General features: G+C 34.6%; 1 protein-coding gene across 2 annotated transcripts in view; it reads left to right on the plus strand.

Annotated features, from left to right (window-relative positions):
- The window catches only part of LOC149543738 (GPI transamidase component family protein / Gaa1-like family protein), a 134,232-nt gene that overhangs the window by 57,809 nt on the left and 61,206 nt on the right, over positions 1-15,217 (plus strand). For both annotated transcript variants that reach the window (XM_089798441.1, XM_089798442.1), the window contains exons 4-5: positions 13,567-14,437; positions 14,790-14,923. In XM_089798441.1, the coding sequence (XP_089654567.1) occupies positions 13,567-14,437; positions 14,790-14,923 (1,005 nt within the window). The remainder of the gene's footprint in view (positions 1-13,566; positions 14,438-14,789; positions 14,924-15,217) is intronic.

Consider the following 15,217-nt stretch of genomic DNA (forward strand, 5'->3'; position numbering starts at 1 on the left):
TACATATATATGTATGTGCACATAAGTGTAAAAGTATGGTGCCACCATAGTATTAAATTATACAAGCTCATATCTATTAATATACGTATACCTAAATATGTGTATACCTTGAGAAGATATGAAGATAAAATAATCTTCCAAGTATACACATATTTAGATATGTGTACCCTAATAACCTTGGACAAAATAATTATAATATGATGCCACATCTCGAAATAATATATATATGTGCAAATATATATATATATATATATATATATATATATATATATATATAAAATTCTTTTGTTTAGAAAACTTTCGAATTCTTTCCTCATATTTATAAGTCTCTATAAGAGACGAGGAGTGCACTTGGCTTCTCTTTTTATCGGTGAACCAAGAAGCCAACTTTCTTTTTATAACTGCTGCAAAAGCCATGGCTTCTTCTAAGCCTTTATATTTTTCTGTATGTCTTCTTGTGGGATATAAGTTTGAGAACCAACCCCGAGTTCGGAGCTCTACCTCTGCTCCCTCATCTTTCTTCTCTTCCTTATTTCTGCGATTGGATTGAAGATGAATTCGAGTCATTGATTTTCTTTGAAGGATCTTCGATTTTGAGCTCTACATTTGAAACACAAACTTCAAGAGCCGGCTGTACGGAATCAAGCACAAAAACTCCATATCTTTCTTGATCAGGTTATGTGATCAACTTTCCCAAATTTTGTTTGATATATGCTATGCATTTGATAGTACAAATGCAAGGATGGTGTCAATGATTTCTAAGTATCAATGTTTGACTGTGTGTGATGTCCCTGGTGGGATCTTCCTCAATTTTCCTCTTAAGTTCAATTATAACTTTGGTTTGTAGTATCTTTGGAAACTAATTTGTATGATATCCTTCATTTGAAGATTGTCTAACTGAATACCAAGTGAGACTATGATAGAAATTTATAATTATGAACTTCTGTTATGAATATCAGTTGAAGATAATAATGTCTGAAATCATTCCTAAATAGTTTAGATTTTCTTCACGATATATATATTTTCTTACATATGTCTATCTATGCCTGCATATTTCTTTGAACCAATAATGTTGGGTGCAACTTACGTACTCACTAGTATTTTATCTAGGGTTGACTCTATCCCAAAGTTGCTAGAAGTTTTATTGCTATAGTTGTCTGATGGTTACTTCTATTTTATATGAGAGAAACATTGATGAACTGAATAGGAAAAAAATGCTCCAAGGTGGATTCACATAAATGGATAAGGAACTAGCACTGTTCCGTTCTTTTTTTTTCTGGCATCGATTTTATTGCTTAGGTGTTGATGTGTTTGTATGCTTATCAATCACCCAAACGTTCAGAGCAGCCCAAACACTATATCATTCCTACTATTCTTTTGTGAAAATCCCCAATCTGGATATTCTATTGATTGTATCGGATTTCTGAACACTTCTCTATGATAATGACCTCTGTTATTCGCTGCATGTTCAAGCATTTAACTCTCCATTCCTCTGCTGATTCCTCAGCTGTCTGTCCATGTGGGTAATCTCCATTATATGAAATTTATGTTTTCAATATCTTTACTAATCTTCAAGCATTTTGAATATTTTTTGACTTTACTTTTGGTCTGTGATTGACGTGCCTCTCGAATGATTGAAGGAAATAGAATAATGAGTTCTGTGTGTGAAGATTATCTTCCATACTTGTATCCCCTCTGTATATTATTCAGTATTCCTCCCCCCTTGTTATGTGTATAGTTCTGCAACCTATTATATATTTATTGTAATAACCATTGCTCCATGCATCATCTGATGCTTCGCTGAATATTTGTTCTTCTATGATCGGCGACTGGTTGTGCACTGTTTTTCAAACTTTAGTTACTGACTTCTGCACTTCTCTCTTTCCATATTCTCTTCAATGCTCCCTCCTCTATATCTAATCTATTCCCCCATAATTTATCCAATCATTTCTGTATATATTTGGTGGGGAAGTGTTGCTTAGTAAAGGTCATTTCTCTTTGTTAGGAATTTTATTTATTCATAAATATTTGGTTATTTATTGATTTGCATCATATAATTTTTTTACTAATTATTTCATATTTATTGTTTATTAAATTATAAATATGTGTATATAAATAAAGCTAAGTTGACTTTATCAAATCAATTATATATGTGTATTTATTTATTTATTCCTTATATTATTATTTTATTATCATTTTAATTTATTTCAAAACTCTATTAGAGAAAAATAGGGGACATAACAGTCCACCCTTCCTCAAATGGCTTGTCCTCAAGCAATTCAATATTCACTCCTTGTGATTTGATCAATAGTCCTGGAACAACAATTTTAATTTGGGATTAGATACAAATTTAAATATCACAAGATCAGATTTTAAATTACTAAGATCAATTTTGAAAGAGGAACTTATCTTTATATAGTGTGTACTTCATGATCCTTCCTTTTCCTTTCTTTGACCCATGACAAGTCTTGATTAGTCTTGATTAGTAATCCTCATAAGTATTGGTAGAGACTTTATCTCTTCCAAATCCTTATGGATACCCTTTTTTCTTTTTCTTCAAAATCCTTAAGGAAGACTTTATCTTTCCTTTAGGCCTCAATGAGTATCCTTTTGGGACGTACTTATCTCTATGATCCCTAGGAGAGACTTTATCTCATCCGAGGTCACTAGGGATATTCCTTTAGAATTATCCCTCTCTATTTAATCCTTAGGAGAGACTTTATCTCGTCCTAAGGCCTCTATGGATATCCCTTTAGGATTATCTCTCTTTGGAATCCTTAGGAGAGACTTTATCTCATCCTAAGGCCTCTATGGATATCCCTTTAGGATTATCCCTCTTTGTAATCCTTAGGAGAGACTTTATCTCATCCTAAGGCCTCTATGGATATCCCTTTAGGATTATCCATCTCTATAATTGTTGGGAGAGACTTTATCTCCTCCCAAATCTCATAATGGCTTAGTGTCATACAATTCGTCATACAATTCTCCTTAAGTTTTTTCTACTTTCATGCCATAAAATTGTCAATACCATTCACGCATTTTGGTGTTTCCTTTTTTAGACTATGGTGCTCTCTTACATGGTTCATCAACGTCTTCCAATGTGTTATTCCTTTTATATATATTTTTGTTATCCTCTTTGTGCTTCTCATTTGAACTAGCATCATCTTCCCTTACATTTGCAGATATAATATAGGCTTTTGTAATAATCATTAATTTGAAATAGCTTTGTAATAGCATACATTGATACTTTAATCTCAAAGGAAGATTTCGCATCTCCTTGTCTTGAAATTTTTCCCACAGGATGGCAAGATCATGCTCTGATACCACTGTGATGTTCCTGGTGGGAACTTCCTCAATTTTCCTCTTAAGTTCAATTATAACTTTGGTTTGTAGTATCTTCGGAAACTAATTTGTATGATATCCTTTATTTGAAGATTGTCTAACTGAATTCCAAGTGAGAATATGATAGAAATTTATAATTATGAACTTCTGTTATGAATATCAGTTGAAGATAATAATGTCTGAAATCATTCCTAAATAGTTTAGATTTTCTTCATGATATATATATTTTCTTACATATGTCTATCTATGCCTCCATATTTCTTTGAACCAATAATGTTGGGTGCAACTTACGTACTCACTAGTATTTTATCTAGGGTTGACTCTATCCCGAAGTCGCTAGAAGTTTTATTGCTATAGTTGTCTGATGGTCACTTCTATTTTATATGAGAGAAACATCGATTAACTGAATAGGAAAAAAATGCTCCAAGGTGGATTCACATAAATGGATAAGGAAGTAGCACTCTTCCTTTTTTCTCTTTCTGGCATCGATGTTATTGCTTAGGTGTTGATGTGTTTGTATGCTTATCAATCACCCAAATGTTCAGAGCAGCCCAAACACTATATCATCCCTACTATTCTTTTGTGAAAATCCCCAATCTGGATATTCTATTGATTGTATCAGATTTCTGAACACTTCTATGATAATTACCTCTGTTATTCGCTGCATGTTCAAGCATTTAACTCTCTGTTCCTCTGCTAATTCCTCAGCTATCTGTCCATGTGGGTAATCTCCATTATATGAAATTTATGTTTTCAATATCTTTACTAATCTTCAAGCAGTTTGAATATTTTCTGACTTTACTTTTGGTCTGTGATTGACGTGCCTCTCGAATGATTGAAGGAAATAGAATAATGAGTCCTGTGTGTGAAGATTATCTTCAATACTTGTATCCCCTCTGTATATTATTTGGTATTCCTCCCCTCTTGTTATGTGTATAGTTCTGCAACCTATTATATATTTATTGTAACAACCATTGCTCCATGCATCATCTGATGCTTCGCTGAATATTTGTTCTTCTATGATCGGCGACTGGTTGTGCACTATTTTTCAAACTTTAGTTACTGACTTCTGCACTCCTCTCTTTCCATATTCTCTTCAATGCTCCCTCCTCCATATCTAATCTATCCCCCATAATTTATCCTATCATTTCTGTATATAGTTGGTGGGGAAGTGTTGCTTAGCAAAGGTCACGTCTCTTTGTTGGGAATTTTATTTATTCATAAATATTTGGTTATTTATTGGTTTGCATCATATAATTTACTTACTAATTATTTCATATTTATTGTTTATTAAATTATAAATATGTGTATATAAATAAAGCTAAGTTGACTTTATAAAATCAATTATATATGTGTATTTATTTATTTATTTACTTATAATAAATTATATTATTATTCATTTATTCCTTATATTATTATTTTATTATCATTTTAATTTATTTCAAAACTCTATTAGAGAAAAATAGGGGGACATAACACTGTGATATTGAATAGTACATTCGATGAAGCTATCTCGCCATGTTAAGTCTAAACCAATTACATATGTTATGCTAAGATACCTCTTTGTTTTAGTGAGTTTTCTAGATTCAAGTTTTAATTCTCTGAAGTTCCTTAAGTGAAGTTCTCGAGTCTTAAGAACTGTAGTGTGACAGTATTGATTTTATATTATTTTTCCCATCGGCCGAGTTTCAACAAAAGAGTTGATATACTCTGAGATTAGACACCCAGGACTCACCTGACTGGTTGGCCAAGAAAGAGGGTGAAGAGGTGAGAGAAAGTTCTGCAAGAACAAGAAACTAGAATCAGATTTTATACGATAAATCTATTAATTTACTACTTTTAAAGAACTATATAATAGATCATGTTGTCCAATTCATATACTTTGTTGTCAAGTTGAGTGGTGGAATTAAGTACCAGGATGTGCAGTGGCTAGACAAGGTGTTCCATGTCCATTCTGGGTAGGGAGGACCTTTCTAGTTAGAGAAAGTGTGGGGATAAGTTTAAGGTCTGTGGTTGGGAGGTTAAGCCACTATACAAAAGACGAGATGTCTCAGTGTCAATCAAGCGGTAGGCTTTGTGATAACTACTGTATCCAACAAGCATTCTAACTCTTGGCTAACAACTTGGTGCGGGACACATCAGGGATCCAAACAAAAGCAAGGGAGCCAAAAAATTTCAGGTGATTGATTTTGGGCTTCTGACCTGACCAGGCCAGTCTTACCTTTGACCACCACTGTGGGTGACCGATTCAAAAGATAAATTGCAGTGTTAACTGCTTTTGCCCAGAATTTCTTTAGAACATGTTTGTGTTCGAGCATGGAGCGAGCCATCTTGGTGATTGTTCTGTTTTGATGTTCAACTACACTATTCTGTTGTGGTGTGTGGGGTGTGATTAACTGGCGTTCGATGCCATGAGTATCCAAGAAGCTAGAGAATTCATTAGAACAAAATTCCTCCCCATTGTTTGACCTAAGAGTAATAATAGATTTCCTAGACACTTTTTCAACTAAAGGTTCAAACTTCTGAAAGATAGGAAATGCGTCTAATTTCTTTTTAAGAAAATATACCCACTTTTTTCTATTGAAATCATCAACAAACAACATAAAGTACTGAACGCAAGAATAGAAGGAGTGGCCATAGGGCTATAGATGTTGACATGAACAAGTTGAAGTACTTGAGAAGCTTGCCATGAATCACCATTGGTGAAAGGTGTGCTATTTTGTTTCCCAGCCTGGCATGCATCACAAACTCTAAGCTGCTGAGTCTGAATCTCTGGCAAACCGAGGACAAGCTCTTCCCAAGCAAGCTTAGAGAGATAATGCACATTTAAGTGCCCATACCGTTGATGCCAAAGTGTGCTAATAGAAGACCGTTGAGAAGCCACAACTAAATCTCGAGAATCACTAGAATCAGTAAGTCGGAAAAGACCATGATCCTCAAGATCCACTACAACAATAGACTGAGTTGCCCTATTAGTGATGGTACATTGATGTGAACTGAAGGTGACATCCAACTGTGGAGATTGTTGCAGCAACTGATCGACTTGGAGTACATTTAGTTCCATCCTTGGAATTTAGTACACATCGAGGAAAATGATATTCTTCCCAGTAGATTAAATCTAAATGTTGACTTTGCCGACAACAATGCACTCTTCTCCGCCACCAAAAGTAACAGAATCTGAATAAGGTTGGTAGTTAGTGAACGAGTCTTTGCGGTGGGTGAAATGAAGAGACACCTGAATCAATGTACCAGGCAGACAACTTCACATGATTTGTAGGTCTTTTAGCCATGAAAGCGTGAATGACATATTTTGTTTGCTTAGTGTGGTCTGCACTGTTTTCTTTGGGTTGCGAACTTGATTGCTTAGATTGTACAGTTAAGCGTTTCCGACATTCAACTTTCATGTGATCAAACTTGTGACAATAGTTGCATTGAATGTTCTTCTTCTGGGAGCCTTCTGAGTTTGGAGCAAAGGAATTTTGCTGAGAAGATTGTTGAGACTTGCCTTTATCCTTCTGAAAAGATTTAGTAGCAAAGGCTTGCTCTGAGGAGGTGGAGTTAGAATTGCTACCGAACTGTTGTTTCCATCGATCTTGTTGAAGCAGGAGTGTGCAGAGATCTATGAATTTCAGATCAACACCAGAAGAAGTGATGTTGAGAGTCTCAATAAAATGCTCATAGGACTTAAGTAAACTCCTAAGAGTGATGACCACAGTGTCTTCTTCCTCCATCTTATAACCAATGGCAAGCAATTGATTATGGATTTCTTGAATCCTATTTAGGTGAGCTTGGAGCGATGTTCGCTCATCCATGATAAGAGAAAACAAATTGTTATTCAAGAAGAAAGCTTTGCTTTTGTCAGAAGTCTTATGAAGATTTTTGAGATGTGCCCATATCTTGGTAGCTGTCTTGTCGAATGAAATTTGAGAGAGCTGATCATCATCTACGGATAATTTGATAAGCATCACCGCCTCCCGATTATTCAGATACTATGTATCTTGATCAGTAACAGGGGCAGTTGGAGGCTGCGTAACACCCAAAACAATTTGATCAATATTCTGATATTCAAAAACTACTATTATCCATTGCTTCCAAGTGCCATAATTTCGACCATTGAATTTTGAATTGCTCTCGAGCATAATATTAGTCAAAGATGCCATAGCATGTTTTTCAATGAAAAAATGTGAAAATCTATGAAGGCATGTACTTCGAGGCAAAAAATATTGAAGACAAGGGGTACCTAGAAGAGAGCTCGAAAAACCTAGAAAGAATATATTATTGGTTTCTGGATTTACTGGCTTGAAAATCAAAGCGCTCAGAAAAAATAGATGACAATCCAGTTGAGATCTCAAAAAATCCTCCAAAAATTTACCTTTTTTGTGATCTGATATAGAAAATTAGGGTTTTGAACAAAAATGACCTTGCTGCAAAAAAAACCACAAAAATGGCGGAAATGTGCAGAAAAAAAGAAGGCAGTTGTAGAAAAATGGCCATAAGAAGTATATATCACAGAAAATAATTTCGAAAAATATTGCTCTGATAATTTTGAACAAGAAATTATAATATTTTTCAAAAAAATATTCAAAGAATTGGCTCTGATACCATAATACAAAGTAATTGGTAAATATTTGCTTGTTATTAACAGAGACTGAGAGGTCAATATATACAAAAGAATAAAACAATGTTTCCTTGGGAAACAATCGTAAAGAATAGAAATGTTCTATTCTAGCTAAAAGAAATCTAAAGAAAGCTAACAGATAACTATAGATTAACTAATATCAGAAACATTCTAATATTTAAAATAGATTACAAATAGATAACCATTAACTAATAATAGAAGCTTATTTATTATTGTAATAAATATCACATCATAAAACTGAGTGAAAATCCATGATTAAGAAGGAAGCTTTAGGTTGTTTCATTTGATCACACAATCCATATACATTGTTTAGCATATGAACATCCTTATTCAAGTGAGAGTTGGAGATTGGGTCTTTCATCTTGGAATACCAAGTACTCGTTTCTGCATGTTGTAGTAGAACAAAACTCACATGAACACATCCCTATTTGGAACCAAGAGTCTAACTTTATTCCATGTCTTCCGAAAAGTTGATAAAACAGCCAAGCCAAAGTTTCTAATCTCAAACTAACTTAAGAAGATGTCATGAATGTGTAAAGAGTGTAGGTAGAATTTGCTGTTGCACCAAAAGCTCGAACTGTTAATGCTCGATACAAAATACTGAGCCTTACCCAGATCCACGACATGAATCTCCAAGGAGGTGCTGACTACCAAGTTAACAGTTTGAACAATCTCCCCCTTAGCATCGATTGAGCCTTCAGCTCCAACTGAAGAGTGCCTCGAACCCGTGACCCAAGGGCTTTGATACCTGTTGATGTTTGGTAGCTTTAGTTAGATAAAACTATGGCTATATATAATCACATATGAGATTTAAGTTTATTATATATATATATATATATATATATATATATATATATATATATATATATATATATATAGGCATGTTCAGTTCATGGCTTATTCTCAATTTAAATAAGAGGTCACTGCCATTTGGAAAACACAAACCAAATATTATGGCAGTGCTTAGTACATTTGCAGCGATCCTCAAAAGCACAACATGGTATTAGAGCCAGAGTGCAAATGTATAAAAATAATAGCAAACATAAATGGCAGTAGTAAAAGGCATTGAATAATGGAATTAACAAAATGTTTGGGAGAAGTAACACTTTATCGGGTTGATAGAAGTTTCTAAGGTTTTGGAATTCATTTAATGCTGTGGTGCTTGAAATTAATCTCTCTAGCTACTGACTAGCTTGTGTGGAATGGATAGGGATTTGAGCGGCCTTGCAAGTGTCAATGCCAGCTTGTGGAGACAAGAAATTAAATGTTTGTAAGCATTTAAAGGTTCAGTTTTCACAAGACTTTGAAAGATTCAAACCTATAATTTAAATATTCACAATAGGAATTTAGAGATTCATAAAGTACAACACAATTCCTTTCAGCTCGGCTTTAAAGCTTTAGGGTTCCCCACAAATAGCTAAAAATTGAATTGATTTGTTTTGAAAAAGATTTACTTGTACTTTAATAAATTGATGAAAACTTCTACAATTTTTTTAGATATTCATAACACTGTCCTATTTGGAGAGAATTATGAGAATTCACTTGGAATGAGTGGCAGATTGAACAGGGAGATGTGTAATGTTAGACAAGATATTGTTCAATACCATCTTATTATGTGTGCCTGGAATAATTCTTTTGTTCCTAAAATTCCATGTGGTGAATGAGCAAATGCATAAGGCATTAGTACAAAGAAAATATCGATCAGAGAGAGAGTAGTTGGAAATAAAGAAAATAAAAAATTGTGGGCATAATTGAGAGATCAGATAATGTGATCTCCTTCTAGTCTAATAGACTTATATATTGCAAATCATGACAACTAGGTTAGATGGAGACACAAATCAAAGAAATAATATAGTTTAATCACGTTTCAAGTCATCGAATAATAAAAATAGAACAAATCAAACTTAATGACTTCCAAGCTACCCGTGACATGGCGAAGACCATACACATACCATAGCGAATTGAAATACCAATCAACAGAGATAGTACACGATGCAATAACAGATATACTAATTGCATGGAAAGATATTTGGAGGACACTCAAAACTAATACTGCCAATTCCCATTACCATGCTTGAGGTCCATATGCCATCCATAGGCTATTACTATTGATCGCAATTTTTGTTTGTATACATTGACCATAAAGACATTGTGGGCTCTAGGTTGAACAACAATTCATATGGTCAGAGAAGTTTGGAAGTTATCGGGATATCTATCTCAGCCATTCTCGTGGAGCGTATAAGAGGAAGGGATCCTTGTCATTCTATAGACCACATAAACATGGTAAAGCGAAGGTGTACGAACTCAGGAGTGGTGATGTGGATAGTCGTGATAGTCGTGACTTCACTAAAGTTAAAATGATTCCCACGACAACATAAGAAGACAAATTCATGAATAATAGCAAAATATTAGGGTAATACATATCTATGCATCCATAGAGAAAATCCTTGACGGGTATTAAGTGGGTTGCTAAACATCTAAAGGCGCTCGATATTTTGGAAGTGCAATAAGAAATATTTTTTATTGTCGATATTAATGGTGTGTCATCCACATCATATTGGCAATGAATGAATAAATGATCATGTTTATAATAACAATTAAAGAGTAATTTCCAAAGTTTGAGTTATTAATGGGACATATACATTAAGTGGCACGATGTGTCTAATGAAGAGGCAAGTGTACATAAAAGACATTAGAGATGTCTATTACCAAAAGACATTCATTGGAGCAACCTATGAAGATATGTATTTGTTACTCTTAAGCATTTTAGATATATCTACTCATTGTAGTCTCTCTTATTTGAAATTATATATTAGAGCTCTTTGCCTTGATCTTTTCCTTCGAGAATGTTATTGTAGAAAGAGGGAGTTTGACATTTCATTAGAGGCAACCTTAAAAGAGAGCAAATAGAGGATATCAACCTTCGGTGATCTCGATCATATTGATTCAGAGGGAGTAAACCTTGTTGAGATGGATTCTCCAGTGATCAATAAATTGTAGCAGTCAAGAGGACTATAATTTTAAGGGGCCTACCCTTGGTGTACATCATGGCGACTTCCAAATGATGTCACTTGAATTTACATAAGTTATTGAAAGGCGATGATCTTAGAATAACTTAATTTTCTATAATGATGGATATCTTACGATGTCTATGCAGATCATGATAGATTATACCTTGGATGGTGGATGTTTATATGGTAAGCATTATGAGAATGCGTGTGCACATACCTTGTAAACATTTTTGAGTACATGGTGAATGTAATGCAAATTGATGTTTTGGAGGCCATTATACGAAGTACTTTTAGATACATGCAACTTGATGTTCTGGACACCATTACTCATAGTACTTGGTGAATATCTTGCATCTCATTTTGGAGGCCATTACTCAAAGAGTATTTGGTGAATATCATATGTTGATATTCGGTAGACCAATACTCAAATGTGATATCAAAATGGTGAATATCATATGTTGATATTTTGCAGACCATTACCTTATTGAGTACATGGTGAATATCAAGTGTTAACATTCTAGGGACCATTACTCAGAGTATTCGGTGAATATTGTATGTTGATATCGCCAGTGGTGTAAAATTTGTCTCGTGTTTATCCTCCCTAGCTAAGGAATGTTGATGTTTGGTAGCTTCAGTCGGATAAACTATGAATATATATAATTACATATGAGATATAAGTTTATTATATGAGAGACGTGTATATATATATATATATATATATATATTACAATGATTAAATTTTTATTATATTAAATATCTGATTAACGAGTAGACATGTCCCATGGGACATGGGACATGTCTATTCATGGCTTATTCTCAATTTAAATAAGAGGTCGCTGCCATTTGTAAAACACATACCAAATATTATGGCAGTGCTTAGTACATTTGCAGTGATCCTCAAAAACACAACAATACCAATTGTAGGTAGTGTTTTCCGTTGCACCAAAAACTCAAACTGTTAATGCCTGATACAATTGCTGAGACTTACATGGATCGACAACATGAATCTCCAAGGAGGTGCTGACTACCAAGTCAACACTCTCAACAAGGAGTCCCACAGTTTGCCTATTTTTGGCTTGGACAAAGCCAAATTGTTTGTAATCAACACTTTTGAGGGCTTATAACCATCAAGAGCATTGAAGGTCCATTTGCAGTTGATGCACATTTTAATTTAGAACTGAAAATAGTGCATCACAAGATGCACCAATTGTTGTTTTAAAATTATATATCAGGAGACAAAATATCATTAAAACCATGCCCATCACCTTTTGGCCATTTACTTCTAGAAACAGAAATTAATATTCACTACCAAATTTGATAATACTGGACCTACATCAAACCTCTCTGAAATGGTATTCGTAGGGTACTATTGACATTCTGATCATAAATTATCAGAGTCACCTAAAACACTTTCACTTCTTGCATTCAGTAATTTACTCACTATAGTGCATGCCTCATCGGATGCCATTCTTTATATATTTATTTGGTTCACTAATTTTATAAGCATAAAAAGTTGAAAACGGTATACTTGGTGACTCATATTATTCAATTAAATGGTTTTAGGCTCCTCTGTTTTGACAAGGACTGGGATCTCCTTGTCTAGTATCCCATCCAATGGATTTAGTTCTTTAAATCATAGTTGGAAAATTTGCCAAAGCCAAAAACTCGCCAAGATCTGCAAAATAAATTTGGGGAAACTCACCAAGGATCTAATCTTAGAAGTCTGCACTGGCCATGATTGTCTTCTTGCTCGGTGTGTCTAACTCAGTTTTTGGCTTGTCCTCAATCCTAGATATAGCTCTGCCTCTAGCTTCTCGTGGCACTAGCAGTGACTACACATTCAACTCAGTGTCATCTAGTGTGAAACCAAATCCACACCTTACTGCGTAGCCTGCCTCTTCAAATAATTGATGTCACCCTCTTCAAAAACAATGCTCCAAACTTGTTGCAATTGTGCTTTAGACCTGCCTCAAGTCCGCTTCAAATTGATAGAAATCATTGCAAGTGTTTGGAAGACTTTCTCATCTCAGCAAAATACAAGTGAAGGAATGAGAAATGAAACTGATTTGGGCCATTTTTTGCCTTAACCGCTGTTGTAAAACTATGACCGGGTTTCAACAAAAACTCAGCAAGTACTCGACAAGTTCTTGCAAAAAATTCTGCAAGTTTTTGGTGCCAGAAAAAGTCTAAAAACTCACCAAGCCAGAAAACTTGGCCAGTTTTTGCAACTCAGAGAGCACTCTGCCAGTAGTCCATCTATGCTTTATATTGTGACCTTGGAGATAATCAGTCCCCAATGCATTTCGCTTCTCTATCTCTTCTTCAAACTGCATCTCAGTCCCTTTTCTCATTCTTGTTGGCCTCCCATGAAGGGAATTACCAGTTCTTGCTTTTTGTATTTTTATTTGTAAATGCATATGTGGTTTGGGCATTTCTTTACGACTTATATTCCTTGCTTTTGTGGTAAATATGTTTTTCAATTTTATCTTGATTATTATTATTTAATGTTTAAAGTAAATTACTGATCTTTTAGCTACACAGAATATATGGGTTAATCATTTCCTATTGATGCAGGGCAATCCAAAGCTTGTTAATGCAATACATGTATGAAACTGGTGGAGATGTGTATTTTCACAAATTTCTACCTCCAGTTAATACTTTTGAACCGTCCAGTTTTTTCATAGATTCTTCTTACTCCAAGAAAAGAGAGTTTAATAGCATAAACTCATCTGCCCTAGGTGTAAATGTAGTTGGTATAATAAGAGCACCACGCGGCGATGGTAAAGAAGCAATTGTTTTGGTTACACCTTTCCGCTCTGACAATGTTGATATAGGTGATGCTGTGTCCTTAGGGCTGGGATTTTCATTATTCCATATGTTTAGTAGAGCAATCTGGCTTGCCAAAGATATTGTTTGGGTGGCTGCAGATTCAAAGTATGGGGCTCATGCAGCTGTTGCTGCATGGCTTAAAGACTACCATGAGCCTGAATTTCATTATTCGTCTGCATTTATGAAGTCTTCCTCACCTATTAGCAATCCACATCCTGTTGAGAAAGAAAAACTTATTTTTGAACAGATTATGAAAGCAGGTGACTTTCAGCGTGCTGGAACTATTGCTGCTGGCTTGGTTTTTCAAGTGAAGGAAACTAAGATCAAAATTGATAAAGATGGGCTGGGTGTTTATGCTGAGGGATGTAATGGACAGATGCCAAATTTAGATCTGATTAATGTGGTGAATTTTTTGGCAGTTCACAGACAAGGTTTACAGGTGAGAGTGGATTTAATATCTCAGATGCTTAGATGGAAATGGCTTTCTTTATTAGGTGAGATATTGGAATGGTTGGGTAATGTAGTGGGTGGCCTGAACCCTGATTGGAAATTTGGTCTCCCTGCTTTTGAGTATCTCCATGGTGCTGCCACCCTTGCCAGCTCTATCTATCACCAGGTAATCCATTTGTGGTATTCTTTCACTGCTGTATCTTGTCTTCTTTTTCTAAGTCCTAGAATATTATTTTTGATTCTTATTTCTGTCATCTATGATAGTAGATCATGACTCCAACCTCTTTTGTATTTCTTCTAAGCATCAGAAAATGGCTGGTGTTTTTGTAACATTGTTCAATTAAATTTGGAAAATACTATTGTAGGTACTTTGTCTTCTTATATGGTTCTTTTGAATCTATTTCCTTTCAGATTTGTTTCTTAATTTTCAAAGTTCGTAATACTTGTTAGTGAATCTAGTGCAATGGAATGCACTCAGTTGATTCAGATATCTTATACCTAGGCATATATTGTTTTAGGCCTTGGGTGTACCTACTGGTGCTCATGGAGCGTTTCGGGATTACCAAGTGGATGCAATTACTCTTGAAATGTCCCCACGGTTTTCTCTTGAGAACGAAATTTCGAGGATATCATTTCTCCTAAAGCTTGGCAGGTTGGTGACCATGTGTTTTATTAGTTTTCTTTTGCTTGCTTTTACGTGTCATAAATTGTTTCTATATGAAAAAAGGCTAATATTAATTTATATGAATTAATATTTGTGTTCTAAAAAATGTAGACAAATAGCAAACACACTTCTATGAATCCTTACACTCGAAATCCTTCAAAATAACACCATAAAAATGCAAGATCTCAAGAATCGACAAATAACTTCCTATCATCAATGTGCAAATACCTTCAAAGGTTTGAAGTGGTGGCTTTCATATGAACATCGGTCTTGATCTTTGCA

Source organism: Cupressus sempervirens, chromosome 8 (assembly GCF_028749045.1).
Source record: "Cupressus sempervirens isolate cs-2001-9-10 chromosome 8, ASM2874904v1, whole genome shotgun sequence".
Classification (NCBI taxonomy): domain Eukaryota; kingdom Viridiplantae; phylum Streptophyta; class Pinopsida; order Cupressales; family Cupressaceae; genus Cupressus; species Cupressus sempervirens.